Genomic DNA, 15,359 nt, shown 5'->3' with positions numbered 1-15,359 from the left:
TTCCATCCGAGATCGAGTTATCGTCTATAAAACGGCGGATACTTCGTCCGTTGAGCTCGTTACGACACGGGGTACATATAAAAATGACCTTGCCCTGTGTGAATAACTCCCTATTGAGTCGGATGTTGAATCCACAACACTGCTGGCTGATGTGGAAAAAATTGCCACAAAAACCACAACCGATAGGCTCAAGATCATTAATGATCAACTGACACTCTCCACACTGCTTCTTGTCCTTTGTGTTGACCATTGTGTTTATGCGCCAAAGTTTCGAAAAAACTCAAAAATTGCAAAAAATGCCGAATCAGTGCAAAAAAAAAAAACTTTTTTTTTTGTTGAGTTAATTTTTCCACAGTTCCTCGTCTGTTCAGAGATTATCTGTGCCAGACACGAAATCAAAATAAAAACAAACGGCAACGGAGTGGCACCAAAACGACCAGATTTTCGGCACGGAACACACGAATCGGGCAGGATTCCACTTTTCACGGCGGCACAAGATACTGGGTAACACGTACGACACCAGACGGAACGGAATAATATTAAAAAAACACGGTAGAACAACGCAAAGAAACGGAGCTCTGTAAGTACACAAATCAACAATTTTGGATTGATGAACCCCTTTTTTTTTTTTTTTTTTTTTTTTTTTTTTTTTTTTTTTTTTAATACTATAGGAAGTACGAAACAAATCCTCATGAAAATTTATTTAAGAAAATACGCACTTTCGTAGAAAAGCGTAGTTCTCATTATGCCTCGGGTGCTCGTTATGCCCTCATCTCCCCTACATTTTCATAATATGAAAGATACGAAACAAAACAGTTTTTGCAGTACAAATGTAGTAGTTCAAGTGAGTACGAATTTCAATATTCTTATATGATATAGTTCGAGTTTTTATTCATTTTAAAATAGCTGCAGTGCAATCATCATACCCCATACTTTCGTTGAAAAGGATGTTAGCCACAGTAGATAATTTTTTTTCCGTATTCAGAGACTTCTAATGCGAGTCATTTTGTCTGCCATTTGTGTTTAGAAATCGTAAACAATACTGACAGCAAAGCGGGGGCGACGGAACCGGTGAAAGTTAATTGTTGTTTCGAACCGCCAAACCGACAAATTGCTTACTGCCGCGTGTCGTCTCTACTTTTTCCCGCGCCTTTTCTGCTTCCGTCGTTGTCGTCGTCGTCGTGGAGGAGGTTGCAAGCAAGACAATTTGCGCGACACGTTACGGCGTTTTATGTTTGTGGTTGAAAATGTGCCGTGACAGGCTTAGAGCGAAAGATGTTTTGCGCGAAAGAAAATCAGCCCCAATGACATGCTTCACGGTTTCTGGGGCGCAAATGTCCCTCGTGTGTCTGAGAAAGAGAGTAAAGCGCAAGAGGTGTTTTCCTTTACATGTGTCTTTTCGTTTCATGTACAAATAAATCTACTAATATACATCGGGAAATTACCTTAGTATGACACTCAGAATGCTGCAGAAGTTAGCCGTGACTTTGCTTCCGTGACTGTATTTGAAGTTTGTTTGCGATCTCGGATTGCCTAATTGCTCTGAAGGTATGAAGGTACCCAATCTAAAAAAATGCATTGGTGCCAATTTTCGAATAATTTACTCAAACAGCATATCAAACCAGTACTTGTTGTACAGCTGTTTATTGCAAAATGAAAAAAAAGCGGATCTCTATTTTCGGAATATGCATGTTGGTACGTCATTAAAAGTTTTTAACACTTTTTACTGCTAAAGTCTTTTAAATCTTTGAAAAAATTCAAATGTGTTTCGTTTATTCTTTTTCAAAGGAGTTCTATCAGATTCTTGCTGAAGGAATAGTGATTAAATTACTATTCCTATTTTGAACCCAGTACCGGTGCTTTATCAGCGTACACTCCTATTCGGAACGAAAATTCGGAACAAAACTAAATTATCACAATGTCAGGATTGGTCCGTCACATTCAATCAAAGTATTTTATCAACTGAGTCTTCACACAAGAGCATGAGTGAGTTAAGGTAGGTATGTGTGAATTGAATTCCAAACGGAGACAATCCGTTTTGGTCCTAGTTGATCCATTTGCATCGCAATAATTTGCACGCCAACCCTTCGACTGAGTTTGCCATTCTTCTACATTCAGAAGAACAGTGCAGGCCGAACGATTTGAGGTGGCACAAGGTATATGGAAATTATATTACCCCAAAATGTTGGCCCAAGTGTCCCTGGTTGAGCCAGGGCCAGTGCTGTTGCCAAATTCAATCTTTTCTATTTCGGTTCAATCTATCCTCGGGACTGCAGCGGCGGGGATCCGTTTTTTTATTTCTTACTACATTGACACAGGTTCCTGATGATCACTTTTAGGATTTTATGATTAATTTTGAAATGGAAAAATAGCATATTATCGAAAGTTCCAAAGACAGGCTCAAGCTAAAAAAAATTTTTTCAATCTACTGACCCAAAATTTGAATCCTGGAATCATTTGCTCATGCCTCAAAACACCCATGTTCAAATTGTCATCTCAATCCAATGTAGAGTAATGTCAACATCGCGCAAACAATATTTGTCTTGTATGGACGACCCCTTTCAAAAGACAGACCCCGTTCGTTTTTGGCAACATTCGATTTTGGCAACATCCAATGTTGGCACATGTACCAAAATCGATTGGTTTTTTTGGAACGACATTATCATATAGTTTTCGCTATAACAAGACCAATAGACCAATATTATTAAGACAAACACCATAAATACGTTTTAACATTCTTAAATTTTGATAAAATACATCATCAAAAACAAAAAAATCAAGAAAAAAAATTATAAAGCACTCAAAAATGACAAAAAACATTATAATTACAAAAATTCAAAAACAAATACAAACAAAAGAATAGAAATGACAAAAAATATCTTAAAAATGAAGAAAAATTACAAAAATAGCAAACTATGATAAACATATGAAACATTCTAAACAAAACAAAAAAAAGTTCTAAATGTGCCTAAAACATGATAAAAAAATTACTAAAAATTATCAAAAAATGATGAAAAAATAAGTTAATAAAAATAAGAATAGTTAATTTTTATTAATTGATATGATAAAAGTTGTTGAAAAATCCGTTGGAGTTTGGCAAAATAAATTTTCGAGCGAGTTGCCAAAAACGAAAGGGCCTGCACATAGATACAGTTATTTGAAGGTGATTAATCATGACTCGATTCAAATGATAAAAACCAATATTAAATTATAGAAAATTCATTTGATATATCTAGGTGTTTTAAAAAGTTTCAATACATCAAATTATCAAATATTTTATTACACAAACTCTGATAGGAACTACATGAAAGTAATGCCATAATTTTAATAATTTTATATGGGATCCATGGATCCAACCTTAGCCAAAAGTATGAGTTATCTTTAATTCAATACGTAATCTCTTCATTATAAAACTTTTTGTGAAATGGGGTTTGAAAGCTTTATCTACATGTTTTTTTTTAAATAATTCTTTATTTGAAACGACTCATACTTTCAGGTTTTAAGGAGCCAAACTCGTTTTTGTTTTTACATTTGTTAGCTTAGCTTAACACTTTTAGTTTAAAGAAAAAGATGATAAAAAAGGGAATAATGGAATAAAAGACGCAGATCGATTACTTTTAGATAAAAGTAGATTTCAAACATCTAGCACAGCTAGTACATCTCTCACTGGAACGCTAGGTGGTTCTCTTCGGGCCCGAAGGGAGTCTATTTAATTCGTTCAGGCGACAAGCAAGGTTGCCAAAAAATTCTGTGTTTTGGAGAAAAAAAAATCTGATTTTCTATAATTTTACTCAAACATTCTGTGATGGTTTTCTGTAACGCTATTTCCTTAAGTTTCATTGAAAATTCATGATGGATTGAGTCTTTTTAACAAACGACTATTCGGCCGAATATTCGGTTGAATATTCCATTGAGTTTCTAATGAAAAAACCAAAAGCGATTAATATTTTCCACCAGATGACATTACCAGATGATGTATTTCAAAGCCTTTTTTAAGTATCGAAGCAGGTGCTAAGCAATTTGATATTGAATTAGATGAAGATTGAATTTGCGAAAGATATCTTCAAAACAGTTGTTAAAAATAATTGTGATCTTTTACCGAAAGCATAGGGTAGATAAGGGCATAACGAGCACCCAGGACATAATGAGCACTCATTTTTTCTACATAAGTACGTCTTTTCTTAAACAAATTTTCATAAGGACTTGTTTCGTACTACCTATAGTATTAATTTTTCACCAAAAAGGAAATATCCTTTTCATTTTTACAGAAATCTTCTAATATATAAAGATGAGTTGGACTATATATGTTTGTTTGTTTGTATGCATCTTATACAAATCGACACCGCTGAACCAGTAACAGTTCTGAGCCTCTCCCACCTAAGAAAAGGGGCCCTCCTATACAACGTTCTATTTTATTCTCACGAACCAAAAGTCATGGCACCCATTTTGGCAGCCAGTTTTCGTTTCCTTTGGCGGGGGTTTTTTTTTCACCATCATTCTAGGCCGAGCATTAGCAACGATCATTCAAAGTTCACGTTACTGGAACGCAAATCAAAGCTTGCTGATCATTTAAAATTTGAAAGGGGGAATTTTGGCGGGTATTTTTATGCCATCTTCTGTTCTAAGCACGTGGTACTGGTAGGAGATATTTGAATGCAATAATGAGCTTACATTTTGGATTGAAAAATACAACTAGCCTGTTAGAAATATATTGAATAGAATTGTAGTGATTTTCAAAGTGCTCCCTACCGCCGCTGGGGTGCTTTGAGAGTCTACATAAATATACAGTGAACTGAACAGTGAACAGTGATTTGACTTCTTCAGCTGAATGAACTGATTTTCATAAATTCCAGCTTTTATGAACTAACTATTGTCGATTTTTTAGAATCTCTCATAGAAAAAGAAAAAAAATAATAAGATTCAGAGTTATAAGTTGAAGGCTTTAATAGCCTTCGGGGAATTTTAACGGTCAAATTGATCGTGTAATATCTGGAAAAACTTTTGGTTCCGTTGGAAACAAATCCATTACATTAAACTTTTATTAATTAAATCTGAGGTTTTCAGTTTTATGCAGTTCTATTTCTTTAGCCAATTTATAACTTTTGAGTCAATTTGTTCAATTCTACCATCCAATTTAGATAAAACTTATAGTAGAACCGTTTAGTACTGCGAATTTAAACAAATGAACTTCAAAATTGATCACACTTCACAAGCATTAATGGGATGAATGTCCAAGAATAGGAACATTGAAATGTGACTCACATATAAAATTAGAATGGTTACTTCGGTTCAGAGGTGGTTTGTTTACAAAACTTCAAAAAACTAAATGTGGAACTTTCACATTTAAGACCAAGTACTCATAAAACAGTGTGAAATTAAAAGGCGAAAAAAGTACTCAAATAGTTTAAAACATGCTATGTGAGTCTTCAACATGGTTTAACCAGATTCGGATGTTTGTTTAGAAATTTCAAAGTAGATAAAGGTCTAATATACCATTGTACAGGGAGATCATCTGTCTTGAAAAGTGGAATGATATCCAAAAGAGATTTTTATTAGAGGCAGGCAGGCAGGATGGGAAAGATATCAAAACAATTTGATCATTTGAAGATAACAAATAAAAGTCCAAACCTTTTCAAGCTTCCTTAAAAATGGTGGATGAAAAAAATGTTTGTCGTGATGAATAAGCTTTTAAGGAAAATTAATTTGTATGTCTTTTAATTAAAGGTCATACCTTTAAGTTTTTCTATAATATGAAAACGATAAACACAGTGAATAATCTCAATAAAAAACTGAACTAATGATATGTTTAATATAAAAATTCTTAAAGTCAAACGACTCATTTTGATTTATGTTTTATGTGAACCCGAGCATAGCCGGGTAAAATCAGCTAGTATTAAATAATAACCAGATAGGTTCTGAAGTGACGAAAATATTATAATTTTTGAGCACCACCAAATAAGCTTTTATGACCTTTAAATCATTTTGATCTGAAATGTACGCACTGCATATGATCTACACATTGTTTCTCAATTTTCAACATCATAAAATTTTTGATATTATGCTTTAATCAATTTTAAAACGCTTTTTTACTTTAATTTGTTCACTAGAGGCGAACAGAGCACTATCAATGAAGGCATAACGAGCATTATCTGCCGTATAATCTAGCAGCGAATTCAACGCGATGAAGTCAACTGAATAATAGAGCTACAGCTTGACTTGTTTCGTCTGTCGATTTGGCCAATTGGTAAAGTGTCGGAGAGGTAATCAGTAGACTCGAGTTCGATTCCTGTTCGAGAGGATTTTTTTTTGCACATACCATTCATGATTGATTTTTTTATTGTTACATTATACGGCTAATAGCATCAAAGCCTTATCCGTCAAACAAAACACCAGAAACATAATGTATGAGCAATGCTCATTGAGCATGTGTTCATTCTTTGAATTCTACAAACAGACCTAGATTATTTTGTTATTGCTATGTTTGATGAATCTACGCCTCACCGTTTAGTGCAATCATGATCATGAATGATAAATGAAAAAAAAAATCACCTCCACCAGGAATCGAGCTAGAGCCTACTGATTGCCTCTCCGACATCTAACCAATAGGCCAAATCGTCAGACGATACAAATCAAGCTGTAGCTCTATTACTCAGTTGACTTCATCGAGTCGAATTCGCTGCTAGATTCCCCGGCAGAAAACGCTCATTATGCCTTCATGAATGGTGTTCATACTGCCTCGGGGGGTTATGTCCCATTATGCCTCTGCAGTGACTGGTTTTCAGCTTTCGGCAAACATTTTTAAAATGCATTTTTAAACGTTTTTATCTACTTTTTCAAGTTTCGTTCAATTAGGCCATAGACTATTTGAGTGTCTGAACACGAAACAATGATGTAATTCACACACACAGCCGTTCTCTATGGTTTTATAAGCGTTTTCCTTAAGGTGGCCATTATGCCCTCATCTCCTCTACCATACATTCAGAACGATTTTTAAAAAAAATTGTAAAAACAAAGGGCAAATCTGAAAGAATCTAGACATTTGCCGACGACAGTGGCCTAGAGGATAGCGTTCAAGTCTTCTAAGCCAGAGGTAATGAGATCGAATCCCGGTCGCGGCACACATAGTACTCTTTCTGTGGTCTAGTGATTCTAGCATTTGTGAGATGCTTGCCATCATATCCTTGGAAGATGTACGCCTTAAAATTGAGTAAAAAAGATCTCTTCAACGAAACATAAAGTTTCACTGAGACCCTTTAATATGTGTTTTTTTGTTAAAAAAAATATTCAAAAACATACAAGAGAAGAAAAAAAGAATATAACTTGAAATTTAAAGTTTTAATTTATTCACAGTAGCAGTGTTAAAATTTGTTTCTGAGGATTAATTGAAAATTTATGTTTATTTTATATTTTTTTCAAATCGTTTTCGAACACAATATCTAATAATTTTAGTTTTTTATTTGATTTATACCGTGCCATTGGCCGCGCAGTACCAATGGCCGCGCACTTTCAACTTAAATCTTCAATTTCTCCGAAATTCAACAACGAAAATTTCTATGTTTCGCATTTTCTGATACATACGCTAAGTATCTTTCACTTGCCATACTAGAAATAAATTTATTTTGCTTTTTGAGGTCAGGAAAAAATAAAACCAAACATCGTTTTTGCCGGATGCCATTTTGTCTGTTGTCCTTAGCAGAGTGAGCTATGCGGGTCCTATTTTGTAATTCAGTTTTTTGTGTTGAATTCGAGCACTTTGGCAAAAATTGTCGAAGGTAAGTTATTTGTGGCTGTATAATGAATCAATTGTGAAAAAAAGTTAACAGTTTGAAGGTTCTGTTGCGGAAAAAATGATAATTTTGTTGTGCACGGCCATTGGTTCACTTGATTTTTGAATGTTTCTATCGCCGCGCACGGAAAGTCTTCTAGTATTTATCAGCAGTTAAACATAGATAAGTTCTTCGGAAGTTTTCTAAGGTTGCATAAAATTCACAGGCAAGTTTTCCAATCAATGTTTTCCATCGTATTACTTAAAATTTTTCCCTTAAAGTACGTAAGTTTTACTACGTGTAAGTGCCTTTCTTTTCAGAATCGCACAAAAAACGATTTTTGTACGGCACAGAGAACATTCATCATAGCTTAAATGCGCGGCCATTGGTGCCTTCACATATCCCTGTCAGATTTGACTTATATCGAATTCTTTTTTCTGGGAAATCAGGAATAAACGATTATCAAAGTATAAAGTGATACTTGTCAGGAATCTCCTGTACGATCTACTGTGAAACAAACACGGATACACCTAAGATATTTTACTAAAACCAGCATTTTAAACATTTCTTCTAGATATTTCATGAATGATCCTAAATCATTTGAAAATTTAGACAAATCTGTTATTTAATAAACTTTCAAAATCAATATTCGGCCGAATATTTAGCTCAACTATTCGGTGAGTCAACTTTTCAATCCATTTTTCAAAAATAATCTAATGTTACTTAAAAAAAATGACGGTTCATGGATTGAAAAGTTTTAACTTCAGCTTTCTTGGACACTAAGTGAATTTTTTATAGCATTCCGTAGCTGATCTACGGTCTTTTTTCCGAAGCTTGTTTTTTCTTAGACTTTGAATAACCGAAAACTGAAATGTTGCAGCTGAATATTGCCTTAAAACATATTTGAGTTACATTACAAGGTTTCTAAAACTGTACATTTTATACAAATTGGTTGAGAAACAAGAGAGATATTGCAGTTTTAGTCAGGTCAGGAGTGTCAAATTGGCACTCCAGAAACTATAACGGGTATAAAATTTTTGTTGAGGGTTGGTATGTTTTTCCAACTCAGATCCGTCAGTCCACGATCAGATTTAGTTTGTTTTTTTTTTCAAGGAATTTAACTGCAAGCTGTCATTCTTCCCTACCCAGATTTAGTTTGTTTATATGATGCAAAGAAAAAATAAAAGACATTAGAAACATATTTAAGACAAAATAGATCAAATTGTTCATCTTTTCCATCAATCAATGCAAAATTTCTCGTTCAGCGGATGTCATGTTCATGTTATTTCAGGACGGTGTATAAATCCTGGGGTAAAATCGCACTTTTTTCCCGTATGATGGTTCTGGAGTCAATCTTAAGAAATAAAAATAAATTGCCTGATCGGATTTGAGGTTTGGAATTGGTATGATGATGAAGTAATGATCTAGAGATGGAAAAATCACTACTTCGTCATCAACAGCTTAAAACACTTAACATTAGCGAAAATAATAATACGAATATATATTTTCGCTAACAAGAAAACACTAGTAGAATGCCTTAATAAACAAACCTATGATTAAAAAAAAGATAGCTGACTAATTACCGATAAGCGGATTAGAGTTTTGTTCCAGATACTGATTTTATTACATTACAAGTTGTAATTTACAGCTTATATTACACATTCCACGCTCGTGTATCGCTCTCAAGTGATTTTTAACCGTTCTCAAAACCAAAAATTTCAAAATCGTCAATAATTTCGATAATTCCAATATTTCAATCACAGAAAAACCAACATAAAAAAGAAAAAAAAAATTAACAAGTTTTATATAATTTTTAAATATTTTTTTGATGGATAAAGTGTATATTTCGACAACTTTAACGAAATTATTAGTTACAATTAAATGGATTGATTTTTTTTAGTAATTTGTATTATACGTTTTGAAGCCAACAAACACTGTTTCATTGTATCAAAAAAAATTGTTGTCGATAGAGTTTTTTTTAAAATCGATTAAAACAGTCGCAAATGAGTGAATTCACGTAATAGAAAAGGGAAACATTTTTAATTGTTCGATAAAAACTTTATTTTTTTCTAACAAAAAGAAAACGTGCCGGAAAACGTGCCGCTTTTTAGCCTACCCCCCTTCTTAGTATTGGTATGAATAGATCTTTATATATAAAAAAAAAAAATTGTTGGCAATTTTTTTTTGTGGATATTTAAATATGAGAGAGTGGGGAATCATGGGCCACTTTTTTTCGTTGTTCCATAACTTCTTTATTATAAAAGATAAAATGAAAATAAAAAATGGTGTGGTTTTCTACATTTTCAAGGTATCATAAGGTATTTTTTTTAATTTTTAATAAGTTATTTTCCCCAAATTCTGACTGTTTGAAAGAAAGCTATATTTTTTGGATTTTGAAAAACCAAATTAACCAAATAACATGCAAAGTTTATGAGTTGACCCAAAACTTTGATTTCCTAATTCATTCCATTATTTAAAAGCAATTTCAGATGATGAATTAAAAAAGAGAGCTGTGTATGATCGCATAGATCTGGCTCTCGAACATTTTGGCAAAATTTCTTATAAAGGATGGACAAAATACTTTTCATAACTCTTCATTTGGCATAAGAAAACTTTGCAGATTGGTAAAACGTATTTTAAGTTCTGAATGTGTATAAAAACATAAAAATATAGGTGATTCAAGATGTGTGGCCCATGATTCCCCACAAGCTATGATTTGCAAATTGGTTGCGTTTGTGTGACTTATTGATGTTTCATCAAAAATTCCTCTTCCACGTGAAAGATCATAAGCGTATGAGCATATTTTTGTTATGCACTTTAGGTTCCCCATCGATGAAATTAGCGAGTGTTTTTTTAAATTATGTAAGTAAATTTTTCTAACTTTTGTTTAGCTTGATAAATAAAAGAAGTTTATGATGCGTATTTCAGTCAACAACATATAGGAATATATGCTCACGCAAAGTGACGACGATGACAGCTGGTTTGAGATTTTTATCTCAACACACATCTGAGATATTAAAATTGGTCCACGTTTCCCCATGGCCCACGATACCCCACTCTCCCCTATAGATTTTGAGAAAACAGTAGTGATTTCCTTGATATGATGTTATGTATGTGGAATAAGGAAAATAATAAGATGCATACCATTTTCAGCCGTACAGCTAATTTGAAGACTGTGAAGTATTGTTCAGAATTGCTAGAAATTTCGTGACATGAAATCAGTTTTAAATGAGTCGTGAATTCATTCTCAACTTGAAGGGAAATAACTTTGTTTATTCTTATTTAATCAGAAAGCAACGTATATGTATCAAATTGTGGGTAATTAATTCGTCTAGAACTTCAATATTCTATTTTTTCAGGGATAACAGGAAATTAAGGTGATATGTACTGAATTCAAATATGATCAATTCATACGTCATAAATGTAATCGACCGCAATACAATCACATTAATTTTTTTAGTGACCAAATCATACTTATTTCAAAGTAAATGACAATTTGGATTGGGTAATTGTAATTTTTTTCAAGATTCGAATTTTTGCGTGGATGTTGTGATCAACACTCTTTTGAAATAAATCATTTTCTTAAAAAAATGCATTTTCAACTCAGTATTTTCACCCCTTGAGATTTTTTCCGGAAACGGCGCTCTAGAGCAGTCGGTCGAGATTGGCTCGCTCATCAGCAACAGTTCTCGAGTTTCCCTCGTCCATCTAGATAAAATAAAATTTATGCACGTTGGAACGCTTCAAGAGGCCGAGAATATTCGGTCAATGCAGAAAAAGCTATTCAACACTCCACCTATACGGAATCGTATGAAAGTCTCATTTGAAAATTGAATCCAATTCGAACGAAAATGTTCCTCCCGATTGGTCAAAAAAGGAAAGCACACATGAGACTGTTCTCCAGTCACCTCAAGTATTGATGCAAATCTAATCAAGACTGACTGACCGATTTTGTCGGGCTGTTTGGATGTGCAGACCTTTTCGATACGTATAAGTATCTATGCATGGTTTCGTTTTTCTTGCTACTGAAATATTTATCAATCAATTTATTCGTTACGATTGCCCAAAGGCTGACATCTTACTATGGATCAACACAAGATGGGACCGATTTCAAGCACCATTAATAGGTTAGTTGTGGTTATATGCAAAGGTGATTCTGTCGGTGCCTGAGAGCATTTTCAAAGTTCTCGTCCGATTTGATAGCTCTTGAAGACGAATATTTTTTTTTTGTGGGAAGTTTTTTTTTGTTCTAACCATTCATAATCAGTTCTTATGGAAACTCTAATTGAACAAAACTCATATACAACAGTTTTTGATTTCAACTGTTGGCGACAAGAGTAAATCTTGAATGAGTAATTTTATCAACTGAATCAGTTTTGGAAAACAATCGAAATGAGGTTCTAAAAATAACGAAACTTACCTTTTTTCTTGCATTTCCTGGCATTTTTTATTAAATTTTTCTTGGACCTATAAGCAGAAAAGAAAATTTATTCATTAGCTATATATTTTTCTCAAACGGTAATATCGGCATGATATCTAAAATATTCATTATCTATGTAATGCATAGTATGTTTAATAAAAATTTTCGCGTGCCGGTTTCTCGAATAATTAAGAGTTACTCTTAATTTTTAAAACTCTTTTAAACTTCATAAAGACTCGTGTTAGGAAATGGTCTTCATAACCGTGTTCAACCTGGCGTGCGAAATTAAAGCATTACCCTTAAATCCATCCTTTACCCTTCCTTCTACATAATCAATCCCGAATCCTTCCTTTTCCTTTAACCTTAAGGCAGCAAACAGTGAATAGTTTTGAGTAGTACACAGAAAAAATTATTTTCTGTAAAATTACAGTAAATGTCCTGTAACAAAAAGGAGCAGGACATTTACCGTAATTTTACAGGTCGAGGACATGCAATTCACAGGCAAGTTAAAAATTACAGGCCTGTAATTGCAGGCGACCTGTAATTGCAAGCAAACTGTAATTACAAGCGACCTGTAATTTCAGCGACCAGTAAAATAATCTGCACTTAATATTATTGTTTTGATTCATTATAATAGAGTGAAATACCATATTTGAATAAAACAAATTGTATTCGTATACACATTATTTATTAATTACAATAACAATACATGAAAGAATAATTTTCGAACCATGTTTTAATGGCTTTTTTTTAACCTTAGCCGTAAAGGGCACAATGGACATAGATTTTTCGGTGCGTTTTCTGCGACACAAAGTTGCGAAAATCCGGGGAAAACCCCCGGAGAATCAGCTGAAACGACCTCATCGTCATCGTCGCCAATCGGATCATCCCTATCGGTGCCGCTACTGTCGTCGATCTTCTGCGTCCTTATCCGATTGCTCGATTCAAGCCAAATATCCCACGGACCCATCCGGCTCAGGCCTAGCTGTAACTGATCCGGTTTGTTTTCCTTGAGTTGGTTGTTATATTTTATCAGCAAAATCTGGAAAAGAAATGCAATCTGTAGTAGAAGCTTTATTCTAAGACTCACAAAAATTTTCTGAGGAGTTTAGCAAAATTTTGCTTAAATTTGACCACACACAAAACTTTCGAGGTTACTTTCATGGTTCAACAAAAGTCATTAATGGTTGAAAAAAATGAGCGTGCGCAATTTCGAATTAAGCAGGAAAAAAGACACTTAGTGTTTTTATTTCGTGTTTACGTGAAAAGTGTAAATAAGTCATTGATCAACCTGTTCCGCGCAGAACCGCCAACCAACAATGTCAGCTTTGCTGATGGGTGCAACCCGATCAATGTATTGTGTTTCTGTTTTATGTTCCCGGGGCGTTCATCCCAGGCTGCTCCGAAATCCACCTAAACAGGTACGGGTACCACTAAGAATTCTTCCGGTGTGGATGACATTGGGTGTTCCGGCCAAAGATAATGTTGGGATGTACGCCCGAGGAAGAGCTCATAACATCGCTGTAATGGTGCGACTCATCAACTCTTTATACAAAATAGTTGAACCGTTTCGGAATTCCCCGCTCGGAGATTTGGGGTGTTCGATTGATCCGGCATCGTTGCTGCTGCTCACGGAAGTCAAATCAATTCATAGAGAAGAATATTCTGCAGAATTCGCTCGGTAAGTGTAATTTCAACTTAACAACAATTATATTTAACTTAAAATATTTTTTTATTTCAGCTAACGGGAAGAAAATTGTCCGATGGCACACCACAGGTGAGCGTGCTCTAAAAATTCAAAACGAAAGCAAACATAGTAGGAAGTAGTATAATTCGAGAGTGACGAGCAATATTGATGAATAATTGAAGAAGACTTTACGACTCGCCAGGAAACTCAGTGCCGAAAAAGCGCTGATTACAACCGGAGCTGGTGCCCATACTAGAGTGCTGCTCCTTTGGTGATGATGACAGTTGGGGCAAACCTCAACTTGCAATCAAGAATGGCGTAAGTTTTTAGTTCAGTACCAACTTATTCAGATTTCTCTATAATCATTTCGTTTTTCAGAACGCCATTAGTGAACCTGTAATAAACAGCACCCAGTAAAGAGAACTGGTCTCCAAATTAAAAAAAAAACCTTTTGAACAGGAGGAGGAAGAAAGTGAAGATGAAGAATCGCATCAAGGTTCTAATACTAAACAGCGATTTCAGGTAAAATAATTTCTAACATAAAAAAAAGATTTAAAGTTTAAATTTATGACAACATTTTTGTGGAAGTTGTTATGAAACCATGTATGTCACCATTTTAGTGGAACTCATATCAAGTAATTTGATATTCGCAAAATTGCGTTTTTCTGCTAAGGTTACATACTTGCTTTTTTTATCAAAACAGTGTATATAAACAGTGGATATAAATTATCGTGTGTAATGAACATAATTCTGGAGTTTTCACGGGAATCCTAAATTCAAAAAATTAATCTTGAACACGATTTCTTCATTTTGAAATAAAACATAAAAAAAATCAGCATTGTAATCCGGATCTCTAATTTCACATCTGAAACTTAAATCTTCATCTGTAATCTGATTAATGAAATTGATGTCTCAAGCTAAATGAGATCTGTTTCTAGAATCTCAAAATCTGACGCAAAATTTTATATGAAAAATCCTAACTTAATTTTAAATAAAAAATGTGATTATAATCTGCTTTAGGTTTTAATTTTAAGCACTTTTAAGTATTGATGCAACTGATTAGAAATTACAAAAAATAAAAAAAATATATATAATATTTGTAATTACACATATAAACAAATGTTAAATTTTTTTTTCAGAATCATCATCGAACCCAAACATTTAAAGCGGGTCAATGAATCGCAATGAATATGCTGACCATATCTTATTTTATTATTCGGTCGGCGCCTTAAACCTGAATCTCCAATTCGGACACGATGAAGAATGGTGCGACGTAAAACGGCAAAGAATAAATTTAAAACAACATCTAAAAAAATCTTATTAATTAAAATTATTATCACAACCCAAAGAAAAAACAGATATAAAATTTACGAAATTTCTATTAATTATTGAGAGAATTTTTTGTTGCTACATTTTTAGCAAACAATGATTTTAATTTACTAAAACATTAGTAAACATTCAGTCAGGACACTTTTTGCTATTTTAC

At 33.7% G+C, this 15,359-nt stretch overlaps 1 protein-coding gene across 3 annotated transcripts in view; it reads right to left on the bottom strand.

Moving 5' to 3' along the window:
- LOC129747852 (SET domain-containing protein SmydA-8-like) overlaps window positions 1–15,359 on the bottom strand; it is a 41,384-nt gene that overhangs the window by 14,036 nt on the left and 11,989 nt on the right. For all 3 annotated transcript variants that reach the window (XM_055742226.1, XM_055742228.1, XM_055742227.1), the window contains exon 2: window positions 12,187–12,233. In XM_055742226.1, the coding sequence (XP_055598201.1) occupies window positions 12,187–12,210 (24 nt within the window). In that variant the 5' untranslated portion in view covers window positions 12,211–12,233. The remainder of the gene's footprint in view (window positions 1–12,186; window positions 12,234–15,359) is intronic.

This window comes from Uranotaenia lowii, chromosome 2, assembly GCF_029784155.1.
Source record: "Uranotaenia lowii strain MFRU-FL chromosome 2, ASM2978415v1, whole genome shotgun sequence".
Taxonomy (NCBI): Eukaryota; Metazoa; Arthropoda; class Insecta; order Diptera; family Culicidae; genus Uranotaenia; species Uranotaenia lowii.
Note: the sequence above shows the minus strand (reverse complement) of the source record. Positions and strands in the feature narration are given on the sequence as shown.